The sequence below is a fragment of the Toxotes jaculatrix genome, chromosome 9, assembly GCF_017976425.1.
Source record: "Toxotes jaculatrix isolate fToxJac2 chromosome 9, fToxJac2.pri, whole genome shotgun sequence".
Classification (NCBI taxonomy): Eukaryota; Metazoa; Chordata; class Actinopteri; family Toxotidae; genus Toxotes; species Toxotes jaculatrix.
The window spans coordinates 12412890-12434144 of record NC_054402.1 but is presented as its reverse complement, the minus strand read 5'-3'; the positions used below and the strand labels follow the sequence as shown (position 1 = coordinate 12434144).

The 21255-nt window shown below is 41.1% G+C and overlaps 1 protein-coding gene across 1 annotated transcript; it reads right to left on the bottom strand.

Annotated features, from left to right (window-relative positions):
* Positions 1–162: 162 nt before the first annotated feature.
* Positions 163–14698, bottom strand: oafa (OAF homolog a (Drosophila)). The gene is given in 5 exon segments (XM_041046827.1): positions 163–2144; positions 3000–3180; positions 3284–3418; positions 13962–14245; positions 14248–14698. Coding segments are annotated over 5 exon segments (888 nt in total). The 5' UTR covers positions 14261–14698; the 3' UTR covers positions 163–1869.
* Positions 14699–21255: the final 6557 nt, after the last annotated feature.

Genomic DNA, 21255 nt, shown 5'->3' with positions numbered 1-21255 from the left:
AAGAGGTTTAAGATTCGGATTATATTGTCGGAACATTTCCAGTTCAAATGCAGCCTCTAACCTGTTAAATGTATTCCCTAATTTCCTGTCAAGTCTCTATTGTATATTGTCTAATAAATGTATAAAGTGCCCCCAAAATAAATAAATATTTATAACTGTATATGCAGTGCAAAGAAAGACTTTATTGAAACAATTCATGTAAAACAACTCTTAAATGGTACATTACCTAATTGCTTCATTTTCTCCTTATGGCAACTTTTGTTTTTTTTTTTTAACAGAATATTCCAAACTCTTTCATAGAAAAAATATGTTTAACAACTCAATCTACAATTACATAGCAAAGATATCAGTGGAAATGTTAAGGCACTTGATCACCAGAAAAGGCCACAAATAGAAATGTTTCACTCATTTGGTTCTTTAGTTAGCAGGACATACCAACACACAAAACACAAAATGAACTTTTGATATGGCAGTAAAATCTGAAAAGAAGATGGACGTAAAAACAAACCAAAATCATTCTGTAATCTATTGCCTCATGGAACGGACAGACAAGATGAAATTTGGTCCCACAAGTTCAAGAAGTGCTCCTTAAATTATGCTTGTAAATGATCAGAGATTTGAGATGCATAAATTATAAACATTTAACTGTTGGCATTAACAGACAAAATAGAAGATCAAAAACCAGAATTCTGGCACTGGGATAACATAGAAAACACAAGAAACTGAGGCACTGTATAACCAGAAGATGGCAGTATAGATTATTAAAAGGCTACACTGCAGTTTTAGTGAGTCCTAACATGGAAAATCACCATAATGAAGAGCCTGTTTCTAGAAACTTAAACTTCTTCTTTAATGGTATTTCTTCTGACTTTGGTTTATTTAACACTTAAAAACAGACTGAAAATGTGAGTGGTGGGCATGATGAGACGAAGCAGACCTAAAACTGTCCTATTAAATACGTTAATAAACCTGTTTATCCACACAGCGTGTACAACCATGAAAACGTAGCAACAAAGTAGGATGACATATGGATGAGTCTAGATACAACATCCAAAATCCAAGAGGTTAAAATCTTCGGAAATTTGTTTCAATACTTCTTGTTACTTACTGAGGACCTGTTGTATAGACATGTAAATTTAAGAGCTTGTTAAATTGAAAAAGGAGAGAAAACTGATGAGATTATTTTTAACAAAATTATACAAAAATAGTCCTCCATAATTTCACTTTGCAACTAAAATAAATAAAGCCAGCATTGGTGAAGCATTTTCCTTGTCAGCCAGCTTACTTTGAAATAAACAGGCATTTAGCTGAGCTGGCAATAAACTGCTTTTCACAGACCTTTAGAATAAAGATAAATCCAACCATCCAAATTTTCCTTCACCAGGATGGAAGATTAGAGTGGGACTCCGTTGTTCCTCTGCTGGTGTTTAATTGACCAGAAATGCACTGTCCAGCTTTGTGCATACTGTAGCTTGTTTGAGAGGTTATTGTTGTTGGTCTCTGTCATCTGCTCCAATCATTTCTCCAAAAAAGGCACAAAAGTGACAGTTTCTTGGCAAAGTCACATTATAGCTGACAATGATATGTAATTTTCCCAGGACAGGTTTAAAGTTTGTGGGTCTCCTTAGAACGATGTGCATCCCTCCTTCCTTAAAGGTTTTGGTCTCATTTGGAACCTGAATTCATTTCTGTTTCAGCTTGAACATCTGGATCTCACCACTCCCCACCTGAGACAGCTTCACTCGTCATCATATAAATTGAGGTCCAGTGTTATTGTGATTACTTTGAATAGCATGGGTGGAGAAGCATTGGCTTGGCTGGGAAAAAAAAAAATGCATTTCTCTTTTCTTAACCTTCCAGAACAAAATGCTAGGTCTCCTCATCCCATAAACAGAGCTGTTTTTGGGGAACATAGTAGGTGAAATGGTAGCCCTTGCTGCAGCTCTTTATGCCACACTTGTAGGTAGACCCTTTGCCTGTGGTGTCCCGGCTGCGGCAGTATTTCAACAGACACGGATACCACTCCAGACGCAGGCTGTATGTGCAGAGACAGGGCTGCCACAAGTCTTTAGTAGAGTGACAGGCCTGAAAGCTGGGCACCTCTGTTGTTTGGGGCAGGACCTCAAATATGGAGCCGTCCACTCCTATAACACAGACAGGGGAGGGGTGTTATTATCAGAGCTTGTGGCATTAAAAACAAAAGCATGTTATCACACAGTTGTGTGAATCATTCTCATTCTGATTTCACTCAATTAAATACCATATTGAACTGGAGAGGGCAAACAAAGTGGCTAAAAAGAGGGGAGATGGTGCAGTAAAATGGGAGCTTTGTTATGCAAAGGAGATGATTCCTTCTGCAGATAACGGTGCAGAGCTTGTTTAATGCAAAAGAGTGCTTGGTGAGCCATGACGATCAACATTGTTTGCTCTATAACAGTGCTGTCAGCAGACAATAGTGCTGTCATTTGGATTCTCCTCAGTCTGGACAATTTGGACTTCATTGCTATGAAGATACTGGATCACAGTGCAAAAGGCTTTTTAAAAAAACCCAAATAGTTAAATAAGTCTGTAATAATAACTTAAGGATAGTACAGTATCTCACAGATGGTTTAGAGAAATAAACAAAATGTACTTAATCTGATTTTTTCAAGGTAAAAGTGGAAAATGTAGTAAGGAACTTTAAGGAATGTAAAGAGACTATTTAAAAAAGTAAACATGGATACCATGAACAGTAACAGAGCCTTATCACCAAAAACCCAGTGATAATATATGGAGTCATATCACTAAAATGAAGTGGAAAGAGGTGTTTAGGCGATAGAAACAGGGAAGATAGACAGTGTTGGGGAGATAAAGAATGTCAGCACAGAGGTACAGAGTACAAAGGCAATCAGGATGGATGGGAGAGAAGAAAAAGAGATGTGAGAATAGACAGACATTTTGCCCAAACCACGAACTTACTCTAGTTTAAACAAAAGAACTAAGATAAGATGACCACTGACCTTTGTCCAGCCAGTGTTTGACATCTGCCTCCCTGGTGTAGATGGCCTCTCGGGCCTCGCTGCACATGTTGTGAATGTGGGAGCTGAGCTGCAAGGCCCGACTCAGATTGACGGCCGCGCTCATCGTCAGCTGCTCCAATCCTCTCCGCTCCTCTGCCAAGCGAATGGCCTGAGGATTTTTCTGAGCAGACAGTAAAAATAATCAGTTTTTCAACTTTTGGATGATACTCAATTAATTTTTCTGAGCTGAAAGTGCTCATAATAAACCAGCTGACATGTCATACCTGTCTGAGACGAGCCATAGACTCACTGGGGATGATCTCATTGCGGTTGAGGCGAGAGATGAAGCACAGGGCCTGGTACTGGTTCTGCCCTCTTTCCAGCTCGCCCAGGATCAGCGCTCGAAATATCTTCACATCCTGCAAGGCACAAGGGATGAGAGATGACTGACTGACCGGATAAACAGACGACTCCCAGAAGACATTGAAGTGGTGCAAGAGGCGAGGTTATAATAACTCAGTGTTTATATGTGCAGGTTCATACAGATTAGAACAAATACTCTTTCCATTTTGGTACTTGTAGCACTTTTCCAGACACTCAAAGTAATTCAATATGTGGAGTTCAAAGATGTTCAAACAACCTTCCGCTAAAAGTAAACACATCCAAAGAGTCTCATCTGAAAGTTTGTTGAAACTTTTTATTGTCACTGTAAGCCTGTGCAATGTAGCTGTAGTCATGCTCTGGTTATTTTTGCTGTCATTTGGACCTGCCTCTTGAAAAACTTATCAGAGATCCTCACATGCTATAAAAGTCAGAAAAATTTTACCACGCTGTTTTATGTGGAACTGTAGAAGTGGGAAAATGGTGATAGTGGAGAATTCACAGAAAACTTGTTGCTGTTGGCAAGTGTGTGAGAGATCTGGCGCCAAACCCAAGGCCATAAAGAGTTCTGTGAGAGGGCATGCAAAGCATGATGGGAAGCTCCAGCAGTGGGGAGAGCAAAGCAGCAGACCTGTCTCCCTATTCATCAGACACCCACCCCCCTCCTTGGCTTCAGCTTCAAGACAGACACACACAGTCCCAAACACCCCTCCTCCGCTTTTCACACACCCGTCTGAAGCAAACAGGCTGCAGAGGAGTAGCAGTTTCAAGGCTTTCACTCCCTGAGCCGGAGGAACTCTGGGACAGATAAAAAAGCCCAGTGATAACCCCAGTGAGTCCTCCTTAAGCTCTTTGGTCCTGCTTCCTGTATGCAAAAGTGTACACACTGGTAAGAAAGCAATACAACCTGCCTCAGAAGTGTCAATGCTCTGTAGTTTTTTATAGACTACTTTGCATGATCACCGGTTCCTCATTTTGAGAACCACTTTTGTCTGTGAAAAGAGTTTCTGGCAGGCGTACAATACAAGCTTGGGTATTACACAAGACAATCATGCGATACTATTTGACCTTTGGAAAGCAAATTACTGAGCAAATATTGATTCACAGGCTTTATGCAGTGTTAACTCCAGATTTTTTCCCTCACACATCTCTGTGAACTGCTCAGTGTTCTTATGAAAATGTGGACTTGGAGACTGTAGAAACACAGAAAGTTGAAATTAAACACCTCAGATGTTCCCATACTGTGATAATAACCCAGTACTTAAGCTTTTTTTTTTTTTTTTACAGAAAGAATAAAATCTGATTGATTAAAGAGAATGTCCAGGCCGGAGGAGGCATGGATATAGCACAGTGAACAGAGTGAGATGTAAAGGAGAGATAGTACAATGTAGACGGAAAGATGGGCAAGAGTTCCAATTCCCCTCAAGTGCAGGGAGAACCAGAGGCCACGACTTCAAGACCTCCCATATTGCAGACACATGGCGCTACACTGGGACACTGTGTGTGTACGTGTGTGTAGGCAGGGAGAGAGAAAGAAGGGGGAAGGCATTCATGTCAGCCACATGGATTTGCCCCAGGGCCCTCTGGGTAATTACAGAGAAGCAGGGTATAGCTCCACCAACTCTGCTTCTTTGGAACTTACTTAATGCTAAAGTGCAGACGCTGAGATCTCCTCCTCCTCCTCTTGTGTCATCATGTGTCCAGATTAATGATTGCCTACTTCTTGCGCCCTGAATTTGGATTTAGGCCAAAAGGGCAAAGGGAGGGCACCAGTGCTGACTGTGGCAACAACATTTTCTCATGTAACTTTGTGTCAAACTGACATCGCCTGTACATAATACAGAATCTAAAGGGAATAGTTTCTATTTATTTCTTGCAGAGAGTTAGATAAGAAAACAAACACCACTCTTATGTTTGTATGCTAATTATGAATCTACAGCCAGCAGTTGATTTGCTTAGCTTAGCATGAGCATTGGACACAGGAGAACACAGCTAACCTAGCTCTGTCCAAAGGCAACAAAATCCTCCTACCATCACCTCTAAAGTTCACTACTTAATATGCTAGATCTTGTTTATTTAATACATACAAAAATGCATTTGCTTGCTAATAGTAGCTTCGTATTTGGTGATATTTCATCATACTGGTAACACTAGATAAAAGACAATATGAAATACTTCTGTTTGCAGCCAGTCTCAAACCACCTGTTAAGAGAAATTATGTTCAATTGTGGCCTTTAAATGACAATAAAAAATCAGTGTTGATATCCTAGTGATTTAGGTACGGCTGAGATAATAATCAGCTTGGCTTCTAATAGCTAATAGAGTCAAAACAATGACATCATCTCCACATCTAGATCCAGACAGAAGCTGGTGGATTCAGCTGTTTGTTTGTACAAGACTAGACTCACTCTTGCCTGCCCGAAAACCAGCACTGGCACATTCACACACCGACTCATTTGTGCAGATACACTCGAAGTATGATAAAAGAAAACGCGCCTCAAAAAGTGAAATGTGCAGTGGTATGATTAAAGGAGGGTTTACACCTGTTGTTATGATGACAGGCAGGATCCAAACACAAGGAGAGAGTGAGTACTGAACTGACTAATCAAACAACAGCTACCTCTTTTAAAATCTGCCAAGTGGGTTGGTGATGTTTTCTTTAAAGTCAGAGCATTATGCAGACTGTAAGTGTGGGTAGATACTGGAACAGACTCTGATAGACAAAAGTGATAGAGGCAGGTGTCAGGCTCCTATGGAATAGCAGTGGGGGGGTAACATACTGGCACTGAGTATAGAGACTCAGTTAGATTCAGTTAAATGCTGCTCAAATACATCAGATTGCCAAACAATAAACAAACTTAAAGCTGGTGATACATCTGAAAAGGGAAACATGAATGCGACTTTAGGATATCATAGTGAAGTGGACCTGCCAGAGCTTGAAAATGAAGAGTAAGCCGAAGTAATTCACAACTACCGCTTAAAGAACTGAAGCCTAAATCAGGAAAATGATTCACCCCCTAAAAGTGCATTTCCACAGACCTACATAAAATTAAAGGTCTGTAGACCAACATTTTGAGAAAATCACCAGGTACAGACATTAAGAATTAAAAGAGTGACATTTCCCCGTCTTGAAAAAAACGGGTAATACCATAATCAAAGGACAGTGTAGCCTTGAGTTTTTCCCCACCAGAGCAGTGTAAATGTCAGCATGGCTATAAATAATCCACACAAGTACAGATTCCTCAGCATTGCTCCCTGACACCCGGGACTTAGTCCATTTGCAGACAAACTACCACTGGCCAACAGCCAAACACAAGTCTGTATTCATGCAACCGGACTAGTGGGTCATACTAAGACCTGTTAAACAGGAGAAAGGTGGGGGCTGGTTTCACTGGTAGAAACCTTTGGTGAGCCAGATTATTTAAGAGGTGCACAAAAGCCTATTCAGAAACTCAAAGGGTGCCATTTACAGTGAACATTCTCCATCACTGTAGTTGTAACCCACCTAGCCAAATAAGCTCTCTTCACAGAGTGTGTACCTGGTTTACTGGCTCTGAAAGTGAGAGCTGTGTGAAGCCTTATACTGAAAGAAAAACTGAAAGGTTGTTTTCTATAAGGATTCTGCAGCTAAGAGCAGTTTAAATGTCGTAGTGAAATACAGCAAGACATGTAAATCTCACTTTGGATGCCATACTAACTGTGCCAACTCACACTTGCATGCATGGCTGGACTTCAGAACTCACAAAAATGCAAGCACGCACACACACACACAAATACAAACAGCGTGCCAGCAGCTATCCCCTGTGCAGTGAGTTCTTCCTGTTTTCCAATCCCCTCTAAGACCCTGTCTGTTGATAAGGCTGATGGCTGGCTGGGGAGGACTGCTGGTCAGCCACACTCTGATGAGTCATTTGGGATCACTGTGGGTCTATGTGACTATTTGAGGTGGTCTGAAATTATTTTTAGAGTAAGTTGTTATAGCTGATATATATTTTTTTTAAAAACTGCCCAACAACTACATATTGCTTTGTTTTCCTGGTCAACAGCTCCCAAGCATGCACAGTAACACAGTAGCAAAAATCTAACATAAAAGCTCATAAAGTATATAAGCATTATACAGCCTTCCAGATCATCCATTTGGTTTTTATTTGTAGAGACAAAAGTGATGAAACACTGTATTTACTTTTAAGACCTCCGACCCACCTGAATGCCTCTGTCTCCCTTCTAAAAACAACATACGGATTTACCATGTTTGGTGATGGGGAGGATATTTGCTTTGGTGCATGAGAGGAGCCCAGTCAAAAAGCACAGGTGTAGGCAGGGATTAAAGATCATGTTGGGAGACAGAGGGAAAGAGGGTGAGACAGACTCGCACAGACAAAAGGAGCGGGAGAAAAGCTGCTGTGCTAAGAAATGCTTGAGTTGAGGCTAATTACAGAGGTTCTAAAGGCAGGAATGTGGAGTCACATTTGGGGCTGGTCACACCTGGCTGTCCAAAGAGCGAAGCAATTAGTAAACAGTGGCAGTGAATGGACCAAAAAAAAAAAACAAAAAACACTGGAGGCCACAGAAAGAATGGTATTCGGCTTGGCTATTTACTTGACAACAATGGAAGGTAACTTTCTTTGCGTACTTGCTGCAGTTTTAATTTTTAAGTTTCTCACATGAACTCACAAATACAGCTGTAAAAACTGCACCAACAGCTTCTGATTCACATTTTGAAGGCTTCAAACCTGTGCAAAATGTGTACAGGCCACAATGAGGGAACTATTTGTTCACACAGAATCTGGATACAATTATCCAGACACCCAAACTGTTTATGGAGACTTTGCATTCAGGAAATGAGAGGGAGACAAACAGTGAGTGCTAACAGGGAAGGAAATGAGGCAGATAGATAAGGTATAAACAATAGAGACAGTCACAGTCCCCATTCAGCCTCTAACCGTTGTCCCACAGCTTTCATATCCTGTTGCAAGGCACACACAAACAGCTATTTCATGGCAAGGCATTCAAAAAAATTAATGGTTATAATTCAAACTATATATCATTGTTAATTTTTGTAAAAGAAGATATTTGAATAATGTTGTAGCATGATTCTATTCATACATTTAAACTGTCATAAAAAGTAATCGGAGTTAAAAAAGTAAAAAAATCTATTTGGAAAATGTCACTTGCAAAAGTTTCTTTTAAAGGGGAAACCAAGCAGAAAAACTGTTATTTTCTTTGCTCTTTTTCAGAACTTTTACTATAGAAACTATGTTTTATGACTGGAAAAGCGACACAAGAGCAGTTTATTTGGGAAGAAAAAAGGGTGGTCTAATACCATCCCCAGTGCCGACCCTTTTAACTTTAGCAACAGAGCTGAGTTTACTGTCACAAGGGTTGCATAGTGAAGTCAAATGCAATAAATTAGTTTGAAAGTAACCAGGCTGAGGTAGCCGAAAGGACACAGCCATGAATTTGACATGAGGACATTTCGGGACACTGTGTGGAGAACAGAACGGAAGCTTTGGCAGAGGAAACCCTTTGTTAGCTTTGTTGTTGCCAAATGTGATCTTAAAACCTCTGAGGTAGTTAGAAGTGATCACAACTATGCACAATGCAAGCCACAGCCACTGTCTCCCTGTCTATCAAAGGCTGTTGCTGCAGCACCATGCAGTCCACTGTCCCTGATCACTGGAAAAAATCTCAATGATAGCTGTCTCTCTCTGCACGGCTATGGGAATGGGAAACGTTACAGATCAGCATCTGGTCTGCTGGTGGGAGGAGGATAAAGGATAAAGACATCAACGGGGGCCAAGGGGCCACGAGAGGCCAAAGGGGGGCCATGTGGGGCCTTGAAGGGCCACAACAAGGCCACAGGAGAAGCTATTTTCCTGGGATTCAGAGTCAGCAAGGAACAAAGGGTGGCTAGGAGAAAGACTTAAACGGGTTCATATTTGGAAAGGTCCACTGACTGCACACATGGAATAGATGTATGGAGTAGAAACACAAACAGCTTGTTTTATATATACACACACACGCACATATATATCTCAAGTCAAGAGTGTATTCCCAAACAGTGATTATTCTCTTGACAAGTAAGAGCAGTGCAGTTCCTCTGAATCCCAAATTTGAACTGTTTTACTGTGCAGTAACTTATCTGGGGAATTTATCTGTCCTACATGGAAAAGAGCCACAGCAGTGGAGGTTTTCTGATGAACTGCTCAATGTAAACAAGAGCTTGATTATCTCAACATTTATTGTGGTTAAGGAAGAAGAACTGAAATCCGCTGGGTTTCATTTTCACTCTAAGGACAACTGATCATATGAATGATTTCACTGACTGATGGTGACTTACAGATGACTCACTGTGACCTTTCCCAGTGGTAGAGAGTAAGACTCATGCGCTCCTTTCATGTGTCCTCCACTGTGTCTGAAGCAACAACATTTCCTGGAACAGGTGACACTTACCTGTAAAAAGGCTTTACAAGTTTGTGCAAGTGACACAGTAGGATGGTGTTTCAGGGTTGAGTGAGAGGCAAGGTGTGGCAGCCAAAAGAGGAAAAAAAAAAAAAGCAAGGCATGAAATGTGGTGACTGTACTGACTTGCAACTGATGTACAGTGGCTGCAATCAGGGAAAAAAAACAACTGGAAGTTGCTTCATTTGGCAAACACTGGCATTTCCCGCAAACAAAATGATTTGCCAGCAAGTTTTCCACACAGGGGAGTTTGCTTAGTGGCTAATAAAAACTACAGTCCAAATTCATTTGAACAATTTTAATGAGTGATCCAGCATGTGAAGGCTGTGAGAGTAGTAGAAATGGTCACCTGCCAAAATAGGTCACAGATAGTGTGTATCCCAACGGGAGGGCACACAGACAGGCCAACCAACCTGCCTCCCCACCCCCACCTCTCATTCTGCTTTTGACATAGCACGAGGGTGTGTGAAGAATCTCCAATGCATTCTTATTGTTGGGCGTAAAGCCTCTGTACAATGAAGGCAAACAGAATATAGAAAAATGACCTGAGGACAACACTGAAAACACTGAACACTGAAACCCAATCCGGTTTATCAGGTTGAAATGAAATGAGAATTAATTTTTAAAAAACGGCTGAGATGCTCATTCACACCATGGTGCCATTGTTTACAAAATCCAGACCCATTTAACATGACTGTGAGATAGTGTGAGTGTCAATTGACTTCCCAACATCTGTTGATCCCTTGACCCATTAGCACAGCAGTGGGCCACTCATGCCGTGTCTACACTGATGTAGACACATTTAAAGTTTTCCAGCAAAGAAAAGAAAAACTCTCCAAAGTGGATACCTCTGAAAACGATTTTCTGATTTGTATATACCATGGACAGTGATTTGTCATGCCATCAGTTATAAAGCTATTGGCTAAAACAGCTTATATATCCCAAAAAGACTACATCTGAGCACCTTTCCATTATTTTGGCATTGATCATGATCTGAAAACACCAGTGTGGGCGGAAAGCTTTTCAAATTTAAAACAGCCTCTTCAAATTATTCTGCACTAGTGTGATCAAAGGTTTACTGGTATATTTTTTTCTTTACATGAATTAAAACAGATAAAAAATGTTCAGACTAAGCTCTCAGATGTTTTATTATAGAGCCAAGGTGCATGTAAAAGGATATGCACCATTGCATCCCAGAAATGAAACGTTCTTCAAGCGTTAACTCAGCCAAGAGGCATGGGAAATCAGTCACATTCCTGAATTGATCAAACCCACTAGTTGGACATGAAAGTAAGACACACAGAGTACAAACTGATTAACTTTTCTAACAGAGTCTCTACATCTGGAAAGGCCCAAAAACAGCCTCTCAAATATGTGAGACATTTCCCTTGGATTAATCTCCAAGACATGGTTTATGTTCAGCTCAAGGTCTTAGACTGTGTTAGACCATAAATTGTTGCAGTGGTTGCTGAAGGAAAAAACTGGCAACTCACAAATGACTGCAGAGGAATTGTCACTTCAAGGCTGCAGCAGCACATCTGTGTTCAGATTTGTCTCGTGTTGCAAAATTGTACACTGACATTAAGCATGTTTTCAGGATATCACTGAACTGCAGACAGATTGCTGCGAGTTTACATAAATGAGAGTGGATTCAACTGTAAACACTTACACTGTGATACCAGCCAGGAGGGAAATACTGAACTTACAAACACTGAAAAGTTTTGAGCAAGTTTAACAACCTACAAACAGACTCAGAAGATAAATAGTGGAGGATTAACTCCCTCCCACGATGCCCTTCTTTCATAAAAAAAAAATGATATTGTTCTTCAGTGGCTTGAACTTAATTGACAGTGTTATCAACATGTTGAGATTAACTCAACATGACGCAGAGGTGTCTTGAGCAAGCTAAACCACATCATCTTTTCCATATGTCTACAGATGCCTTCAGAGCAAATATAACCCTCCTGAAATCACAGCATGGCTGATTCGCACAGTGATTCATTGCTTGAATGGGGCTGAACTTCCTTCTCACATCCAGCAGACCGCTCCGTCAGTGTCTAATGGCTATAACATTTACCACTGCATCTCTGCCACGTATTCACAAAGCAAAAAGCACAAGAGGCAAGAAGCTGACTGTCAGATTATAAAGAGTTCCTTTGGAAATGATCCCAGTGAAGATTCGTACTCTAGGAAAAAAAAAAAAACTCACTCCCTGATAAGTAACAAGAACAAACCCTCCAAAGAGGGTTTGTACGAGTACAGTACTAATCCACCTTTGGCTGTGTAGTTCATTATAACTCTCCAGTGTGTAACATCCCTGTTAAAACACTCTTCTTCCCACACGTGTTCATCTGGACTGTATACTCATGGCAGCTGGAAGTGACAGCTCATCCAACTTTCCATAAATCTTGGAGATACTGCACAAGAGCTGAATAAAAACCACATGCAGGAGAAATGAGAGCAAGAGACAGAGAAGGGGGGGACAGAGGGAGAAAGAGACAGAGAAAGAGAGGGGGGCAAAGAGGCTGACCTACAACTGGAACAGATAAATCAGGCAGCGGAAAAGTAAAGTGATCTAAGAGGTTCTGTTGGCTTTATTCAAATAAACAAAACCATATGTGCATGTGTATGTGTGTGTGTGTTCCCACACGTGTGCATGCATGAAGGGACGCAGCAACGCGGGGCGCCGGCACAACCAAGCAAAGGCTCCCCGCTCACAGATCAGTGTATGTCTCTTTATATTGGTGTGTCACCAATGATTGGGGGTGACGGCCTCTTCTCTTTCAACTCTAAATTAGCTGTTTTGGTTAGTGAACCAGACGTGCAGATCAAAAAGGTCAGACATGCCCACTTAATCCTGGTAAATCTCCCCCTTCACATCTTGCCAGCCTGTCAGCTTCTGTGTGACAGCAACCATCACAGACACATGCCTTTGCTCTATGCGCCTCTGTGAGTCCCCCCCGCAACACACACACCCACCCACCCACCCCACCTTACACTCAGCAGTTGTAGTTTTCCTTCCAGGACTGACATTTATAAGTCCCCGAGCAGTGATTGTTAAAAGCGAAAACAGTGTCATCTTTCCAAAAAAATCACGAATGCAGTGGTGGTCAGGGAGTGACACTTGATCAGCTTGTCTACTTTTAGAAGAATGCTAAATATGGCTGCTGATGATCTGCTCTGGGGTGGACCCATGCGCAGCAGGGGTTTTAAGGCCACTGGGGTCTCTGGGCATCCACATCTGAGAAGCGGCAGCTGCCCTGACCTCTGTGAGGCGCATGCCAAGATGGAAAACGATGAATGAAAGTTCTACTTGACTTTATGTGCGAGTCACAGTACCTAAAAAAAAAACCAGGAAGTTTTAGGCTTTTGGAATAATTTCCTTTAAGCTTCACATTTGTGACCCTGCATCCTAGATGAAGGTATCAATTTAGCTTGAACCAAGAGGCTATTGTAGTTACTTGATTTCAGTTTTGATGGACTAGGCTATAGATCTGAGGCTGATACCATGACATAAAAAAAAAAACATGCTGAACAAGGAAAAGGTAAATAAGTGGACACCTAATCCCATATATCAAAACGGTTTTTGGGGATGCAAACTTACATCTCAATACATGACTTGGATTTGGTAAAGCAGGGGTTTCTGATTATGTGAACCACATATAAACCCTTCTTTGATCAGATTTTGTCCTGGGGGAAACCACCAGGTGAATGTGAAGGCTGGGGCCCATCAGTGGTCCCTGAGGTGTCTCCAAGGTCTCCCAAGTAAAACATGGAACAATGAAATTTTGTATTTTGCCCAATATCAATGATGGTCGAATTAACTGTGTCTGCATTTACATCTCTATCTACAGTATAACCATCTTCTTGTTTTTCTTGTGGACCTCCTGAAGAATTCAAGGACGACTAATGGGCCTCAGGCTGTATTTTGGGAACCATAAAGTGGGCTCAGTTGCAACAAGTTCTAGTTCTGGCAAAATGTACAGTTGTACAGTAACTTGAGACTTTCTAAGAGTATCTACCAAATCCTCATCCTAGTGTCACAGTGAACGGGGGGTAAAACGTCCCCTCAAGGCACAACAGCGTTTAGTTCAAGTGGTAAACAGCACCACCTCTCACCTGTTTAAAGTCCGCCACAAAAGTGATGAGTGTCCCATCTCCCTGCTTGAATTCGAGAGATATCGAGTCTCTCTCACTGTCCGCCTCCAAAACCTCCTCGGTCACCAGTCCGTCAGAGAGCCGGACCCGGACCCGCAGCTCTGAACCGAGTCCCAAAGCGACTACCAGCACCAGGGCGCAGAGACGGGTCAGTATCCGAACTGAAGCCGCACAGATGCAACTCGCAAACATCCCCAAAGACGCAAAACTGAACCCGACAGAGGAAAAAATCGAGGTGAAATCCAAAGATCTGCGTTCATATCCTCTAACTATTTTGGTGGATTTCCCGTGAAGTCTTTCCCTTCATATTCAAACCGGGGTTATAGTTTACAGGTCGCAAGTTCCATACGGTCCCCTGTGTGCCAGCACTTTCCAGAATTACAAGCACAGTCATGGAAATCAGACGCCAATCCCCTTAACTAAAATCTCTGCTTTTCACTTCTGGGAGTTTAGTTCACCTCCATTGAAAGTCTCTCTCTTTCTCTCTCTCTCTCCGGTGATAAGATCATGCGCAATTCAGTTTCCACCGCACTACTGCCAGCAGTCCGATGATCGCACGTTGCTTCTCATTCTGCTTTGTGTTGATATTCCCGTCTTCTTTTTTTTTTTTTTCCTCCCTCTGCAATTCATGCACTCCCGTCACTTCCTATCCGTCGGTATCCCACTGCTCGCCTGGCCTCAAAACTTTCTGTTGTGTGTGTGTGAGTGTGTGAGTGAGTGACTGCCGTGATGGTAGTAAACTCTTAAAGCCATACCACCCTCTGGAAACTCTGCCCATCCCCCTTAAAGGCCTCATGTGATCCCCCTGCACTCCCGCAAGTAGGCTGAACTGATAATACCCCCAACACTTATAACAAAGGTGTTGTTAGGATTTGTAAATCATAGCTCTGTGGATGTTGTTCTCGCCATGTAGGGATAAATAAAAGGCATGATCAGGCTATAACCTGCAGATGGTGGTGATCAAAAAGCAAACAACAACCAGTTGCCATTTAAATCCCACAAAAACAATTATATCTTTGGAAAATAGATTTTAGCTCATGCTGTATATTTATATAAAAAGTTTACAACCCCTATCATATCAAGATAAATATGATTAATAAAATTCTTTAATTTCAAAACTTTGTTTGACTCCATGTCATAAGAAATGTCACTGGATAAATTCTTCTGAAGCATTTTCTTGGCATATTAAATGTTATCGTGGTATATTTGGATCAAAAATGTGTGAAATGGAGCCTCTTGCTGTGAAAATCCGTGCTACAGTCTACCACCTACAGCTTAATGAGGAAAACAAAGATGCAGGGTGTTCTGTCAATCTGCATTTTTCCCCCATAACTTCTATAATAACCACTTTTAAGAACCAAAGTTAAAAATAAAAATTAAGGTAAGTCGCAATTTTCTTTTATGACCTCACGCTGTTGTTTTTCAGTTGCTTATCTAATACATCTATCTAACCTCTCTGACACTTTTTGTTTATGAGTTCAGTTGCGATACCACCCCTCTGAAATAAATCTATGAGGTAATTGTTACCTTTGTAGACAGCATATGGTCGGTTCACAGGTTCCAGCTGAAGGAAAAAATATATTCACTCTTTTATTCTCCTGACATATGTTATTTAATTTTATGATATCCTCAAGGGAAAGCTTGACAAGCCTGAGGTGAGAACTGCCAAACAGAAAAAAAGCTGCCTATCTGAAGAAAGATCTCACAGCCACATTAAATGGTAGATTACCACTGTGTGTGTGTGTGTGTGTGTGTGTGTGTGACATCCCTGCTGCACTAAAACCACCTGAGCAGTTGTGTGTTATCTCTATCGCCTGACGCACTGCATTCTGGGTGGGCTAAGCCCCCGGCTGGTGACCCCAAATGTGGCAGTACTTGAGTGCTGCTGAGACCAAGAGGTGGTCGCTTCAGTGAAGGGGAAAACAAACAGAGAGGCCATAAAGCAGAGCAAACATTGTTAGCTGGGCCTGACAAACCAAACTGGGCCCTGGACCCTGATAGACTGGAGGAGCGGAGGTCAGGCAAACACACCTCTTTGTGATGGAGTTTAGTCCTCAAGTATTCTCCGGCTACATCTTAAGAACATTTAAATAGCTTCAGGCCAAACTTGGAGCCAAGAATAGGTTATGGGATCCATGTCAGCATCTAATATTTTACAAAATCTTCACAAGTCAACAATTTAATACCTCCTAAACTGTCAGCAAACATGTAAATCCAGCTCCACCCTTCTCCAGTTCCATAATCAGGAGCAACAACCGTTTCAGAGCTGAATCACGTGCTTGCTTGTTGCATTTGCTTCACTCTGAATTGTCATGCTGTATCCACCCATAACAGCAGTCCAAAGTGCAGTAGCACTGTGAGGCTGCAGTGATGCAGGCAGATAGCCTGTATCACATAGAAATAGAGCAAAGCTGCAGTGTGCAGAGTTAATCATTAACTAGCAACTGCGTAAAATTACAGACAAAATGAGAAGTGTTCTGTTCTCAACGGGTATAAAACAATGGGCCGGAGAAGAGGAAAAGCAAAAGTGAAAACACCCTGAGGGTTCAATTTTGCATGGAATCTGCTTTGCATTTCCACATCATCAAATCATAGTAGAACAATTTAATAGAATTTAAATTTCATCATATTCCTTTCATTGTTTACTTGATTTGTGCTGTCTTCATTGCGGTTTTGCAATTCCAAAATGCACTGGAATATTCTTTTGATTGTTCCAGCTGAAGTAAAGAAAAGAAGATGTTTGCATTCCTAAAGGCAAAAGCCTGTGAAACAGACACCGTGGTCTCGTCTGGTCAGTCTCCTGTAGCCTCCTGTACGTGTTTGCTTTCTCATCCGAACAACACAGCTGCAAAAGTTTCCTTATCTAAACACATGTAATCTCTGCATTCTCCTGTAGATGTGAAATAAGAAAACAAATTTATATCTCACCCTTTGCTGACTCTCTAGTTATGATGTGGTAAAGAATTATAGGCTTTTTTAAGTTATTTTTGTTTACTTCGCAGCATGTCAGTAACTATTTAGCTTTTCTTAAAGAGGACAAAAACAAAGAAGGCATTATGCTCAAACATTAGTCTGCTGTAAATGAATCACAACTGAATTAAATATTAAATACATAATAAAGATGCTATCAGAGTTTTTACTATTCAAAAAGTGAAACCATGTAGAATTAGAAAGCAGCAGCATATTAGGTTATTTGAGGACAGTAATGTGGGATTTTATGTGGGTGACATGCTTGTGAAATAATCCTCAACTGTTGCCTTTGCGCACACTTCCACTTTTACTGTTAGAAATGAGAAGTATTTCCGCCCTTTGATGAGGGACAATTGTGCTTATTTGCGAGGTATTCGGCTTTGACTACAGCCAGGGTGTTAATACTGCATTCCAGTCGTGTGTGCGTTTATGTGTGTGCATGTGCGTGGACTTGCACAAAGTTAGCTTAAAACGGTTTGCGTTTGACAGGGGATTTGTGCCACCCAGATAGAGCTTTTCACCAAAACAGCAATTTTTTTTGCCAGAGAACATGAACGAAAGAGTGGTCCAGCTCTTCTGCAACTCGTCAAGTTTGTCATATTTGAAATAAATGCAGTGGATGGAATAAGAGTATATTCCCCAACTGGAGCACTTTGCTTTCATCGTAGGGATTGAAAACTTCAGATAGAGAAAGACAATATTTGCATTGTGGGTTGATCACCATCACATGCAACCCCACAGTAATACCCCTAATACCCCCTTTATGGCCGTAATATTTTCCTCCATAATGGTTTGCTTGAACAAAGTATTCAGAGGTAATCAGAAAGCCTCCAAAACCAACAAGCTGATGATGTTTCACTGCTACAGCACTACAGAATGAAGACAGCCTGTGGGGGAGAGCCAAGCTCTGGGATTGATCTGTAGTTGATCTCTCCTCCAGACAGATGCCAGAAGTGTTTGTGTGCAGATATGTGTGTGTGTGCATGCTCTTTGAGAATGTGAACAGTATTTATATAAGGATTGCAGGAGCTGAAATCAAGCTGCTTTCCAGCCCTCTGATGATATTTTCATCCCTTTGCACCCCTTCTTTTCTTTCCTTGGTTTAAATGTTTTGCCTACAGTGTGCTGGGGCAGCAGCCAGTTGCTCGGTGAGCTCCCTGCTGTCCGCTGACTGAAGATATCCCCTTACACATGTGGGGCTCTGGGGCCACAGTAACCCCTTCAAGGAACACAGGTTCACATGGAGGGAAAGAGAGTCGGAAGGAGGAAAGTTGGATGATGGTGGGGGTGGGGGGTGGGGTTGTGGGGGACAAGAAATTAGAAGCAAGCAGGAGAAGCTTTCATCAAAAAAAAAAAAAAAAAACCTCAGTGTGCTTTACATGAAGATTTAGAAGAGCAGAGAAATAACAGGGAGAAGATTGAAGAAGGAGAAGAAAAAATCATGGTAACGCCACTGGCAGTGATAATATTAATAGTACTACTGGTAAAAGTCATTCACAACACGTGTACAGGAAGACTCCCACGAATTACAAAAGATGTATTATACATTATTGAAAGGAAACAGAAAAAAAGAAGCACTTTAAAAGAAATAGGCAGTGTTCAAAGCAACTAGGTACATTTACTCAAATACTTAAGTAAAAATGTTAGGTACTCTACTTGAGTATTTTCATCTCCCGCCACTTTATACTTTCACTCCACTACATTTATTTATTTATTTATTACCAGCCTTAGTTATTAGTTACTTTACAGATTAAAATTTTGCACACAAAATTTATGATCAGCTTATATAATAAGATGTAATGTCATGGATGAAACTCTCAAACAGTACATAAAACAGAATAGATGCAACTAACTTGTACATTAATGCATCAGTGTAAATTATCCAATAATAGGGCTATAATATAGTGCATTTTCTCTGCATTGCTTTTGATACCTTAGGTGCAATTTGACTATGATAGTAAGAGACCTTTACTTACAGTTGGAGTTATTTTGAATGCAGGACTTTTACTTGTAATGGTGTATTTTTACATTACTTAAATGAAGGCTCTGAATACTCCCACCACCACTGGAGACAGGGCACATGTCAGGTCCTTCCAGAGGCTATTCCAGAATCTAGGAATTCAAAAAAAAAAAACACTACAGAACAACACCTTACTTTGTACAAACATTAGATGATTTGATGAACTTTTATGTTACACAATCTCAAGTGCACAAATATTTGTATACTGTTTAATGATTCTATATTATTTAAAATTACTCAGGAGCAGGGGCACAGTTCAGAGTCAAAACTTGGTAAAATAACAGAGGAGGGATCACTTAACCCCTGTTTTTCCAAGAAGAGCATCACACCCCCACAAACGGTTCCCCGTCTCACACAATCACTCGCACTGTGAAAGAAACCCATGGAAATTCCCATAAAGTTAATGACAGAGAGAAAGAGAGGGAAAGAAAGAGAGGGCGAGATACAGGAGGAAAAAAAAGGGTTCTTTTGAATTGTAATAATAAATAAACAGGTTTGGGCTTATAGCTCGGAGCATTAAACCCCACAGTGAAAATCTTTCCTGGCAGAGTCCCAGCAGGAGATGAAAGACAATCCCACTTTAAACACAGGCGTAGGAACATATCATTTATCTCTCCCCATTATGGCAGGTCAAAGCTGTTATGATCTAATAGCTGAGGTGGAGCTACCTCTCTCGTTCTTTCTAAAAAAATACATTTACAAATTCTTTGAGCATCTACTGCATGCACTCATGGTAATTGCAGAACAGAAGAAGTCTGTCCTATACTGCCTGTGTGTACACATCAGGCAAACATCTGCCAAGCCTTATTTACAAACATGAATAGTTTAATTTTCCAGAAATGAAAGCTGTAACCATTGTACATATTGTTGGTGGTAAAATGTGGAGCTTCCAGATGATGATGCTTGGCCAATAATCTCCAGCAGCTCTTCCCTCATCAGATGGTGATTTAAGTCTCAGTTCTAAGGAAACACAAGACTCAGAAAACATCTGTTCAGAATTCAGGGAAGGTCTCTTTGGTATTTAATTAATCCAACTCTTGGCCTGCTGGGGTTAAAATAGAAATTCCTGCTAATTCGCAGTTGGGGTGGGGGTGGGGGTGTGGGGTTTTAATAAGGTTGCTCTGAGTCATTCAGAGGTGAATCACTAAGCAGAGTGTCCTGTGGTGAGTAAAGCTGTGGTTACAACACACATGTTCTGCAGTCTGTGCCGCTCTATCAGATGCCAGAACATCACCTGGAATTTAGTTCTTTATGCCGTATTTTTGCATGACCGTACAGTTGTGCTCATTTTAAGTAATGTTTTTTAAGTAATGTCATCCCACTGTTTTCCAGAAGTGAAGCGAGACGTTCAACACAATTATCATGCCAATATCACACAAATACTGAGCCAGTATCACTTACTTGCTCAAGGTCTTTTCCACCAAAATGAAAACATATTTGGTGGAAAATTCCACAGCATATAATAGGTTCATAATTTCAAGATTAGTTCATAGTTTTGATCTCTGTTTGCTACAGCATCCCGGCGAAGCATCTTTCAACGTATAGGCTACTGAAGGAGGTATGTGGTTGTCTATACAGGGCAACAGTGGAGTTTGCCGTGAAAAGGATCTCAGTACAGGGAAAATGGTCCATTCAAACTGGGAAGAAGAAGGGCCGAAAGGTTAATAAAAAAGAGAGCATTACTTTGAACCAACACAGCTAGCTAACAGAAGTGAACTGAGCCACAGTGTGGGCTGTGACTGACTCTGACTCTGTTGTGAACAAAAGCACAAAGGGAATTCTGACTGAGTGTGCCAACATGACACAACATGGACTTCAAAGTGTCTTCAAACGTAAACTGAGAGAAAAATAATGCCAACCAAAACATGAGCATTTGGCTTCTAAATAAGTGTTTATTTGTACTCAGGCAGTTCTTCTCAGCTCTATGGAGCATTTCAGCACAACTTCAGTGTTTTGGTTCACTTCCCCCAATGTTGTTTTCAGCCACAGAGAGCAGCTGTTTTTAGTGAAAAATACAACTGTACACTACCTGTTCAGCACCACATGGTTAACAGACAATGTATGTTTCTGACCTGGTCTCCTTTGTAAGCTTCTGCAAGCTGCTGTCCAAAGCAAACAAACTGTAAGACACCTGGTTGTATTAATAAGGGAGTTTTTACTTACTAATCTAGTAGTGGAAGGTTCTTGTTTTACCTGGGTTCCTATCACTCTCCTTCTTTGCCCTCTTTGCAGACATTTTACCGACAGCATTGCTTTGCTTTTTCT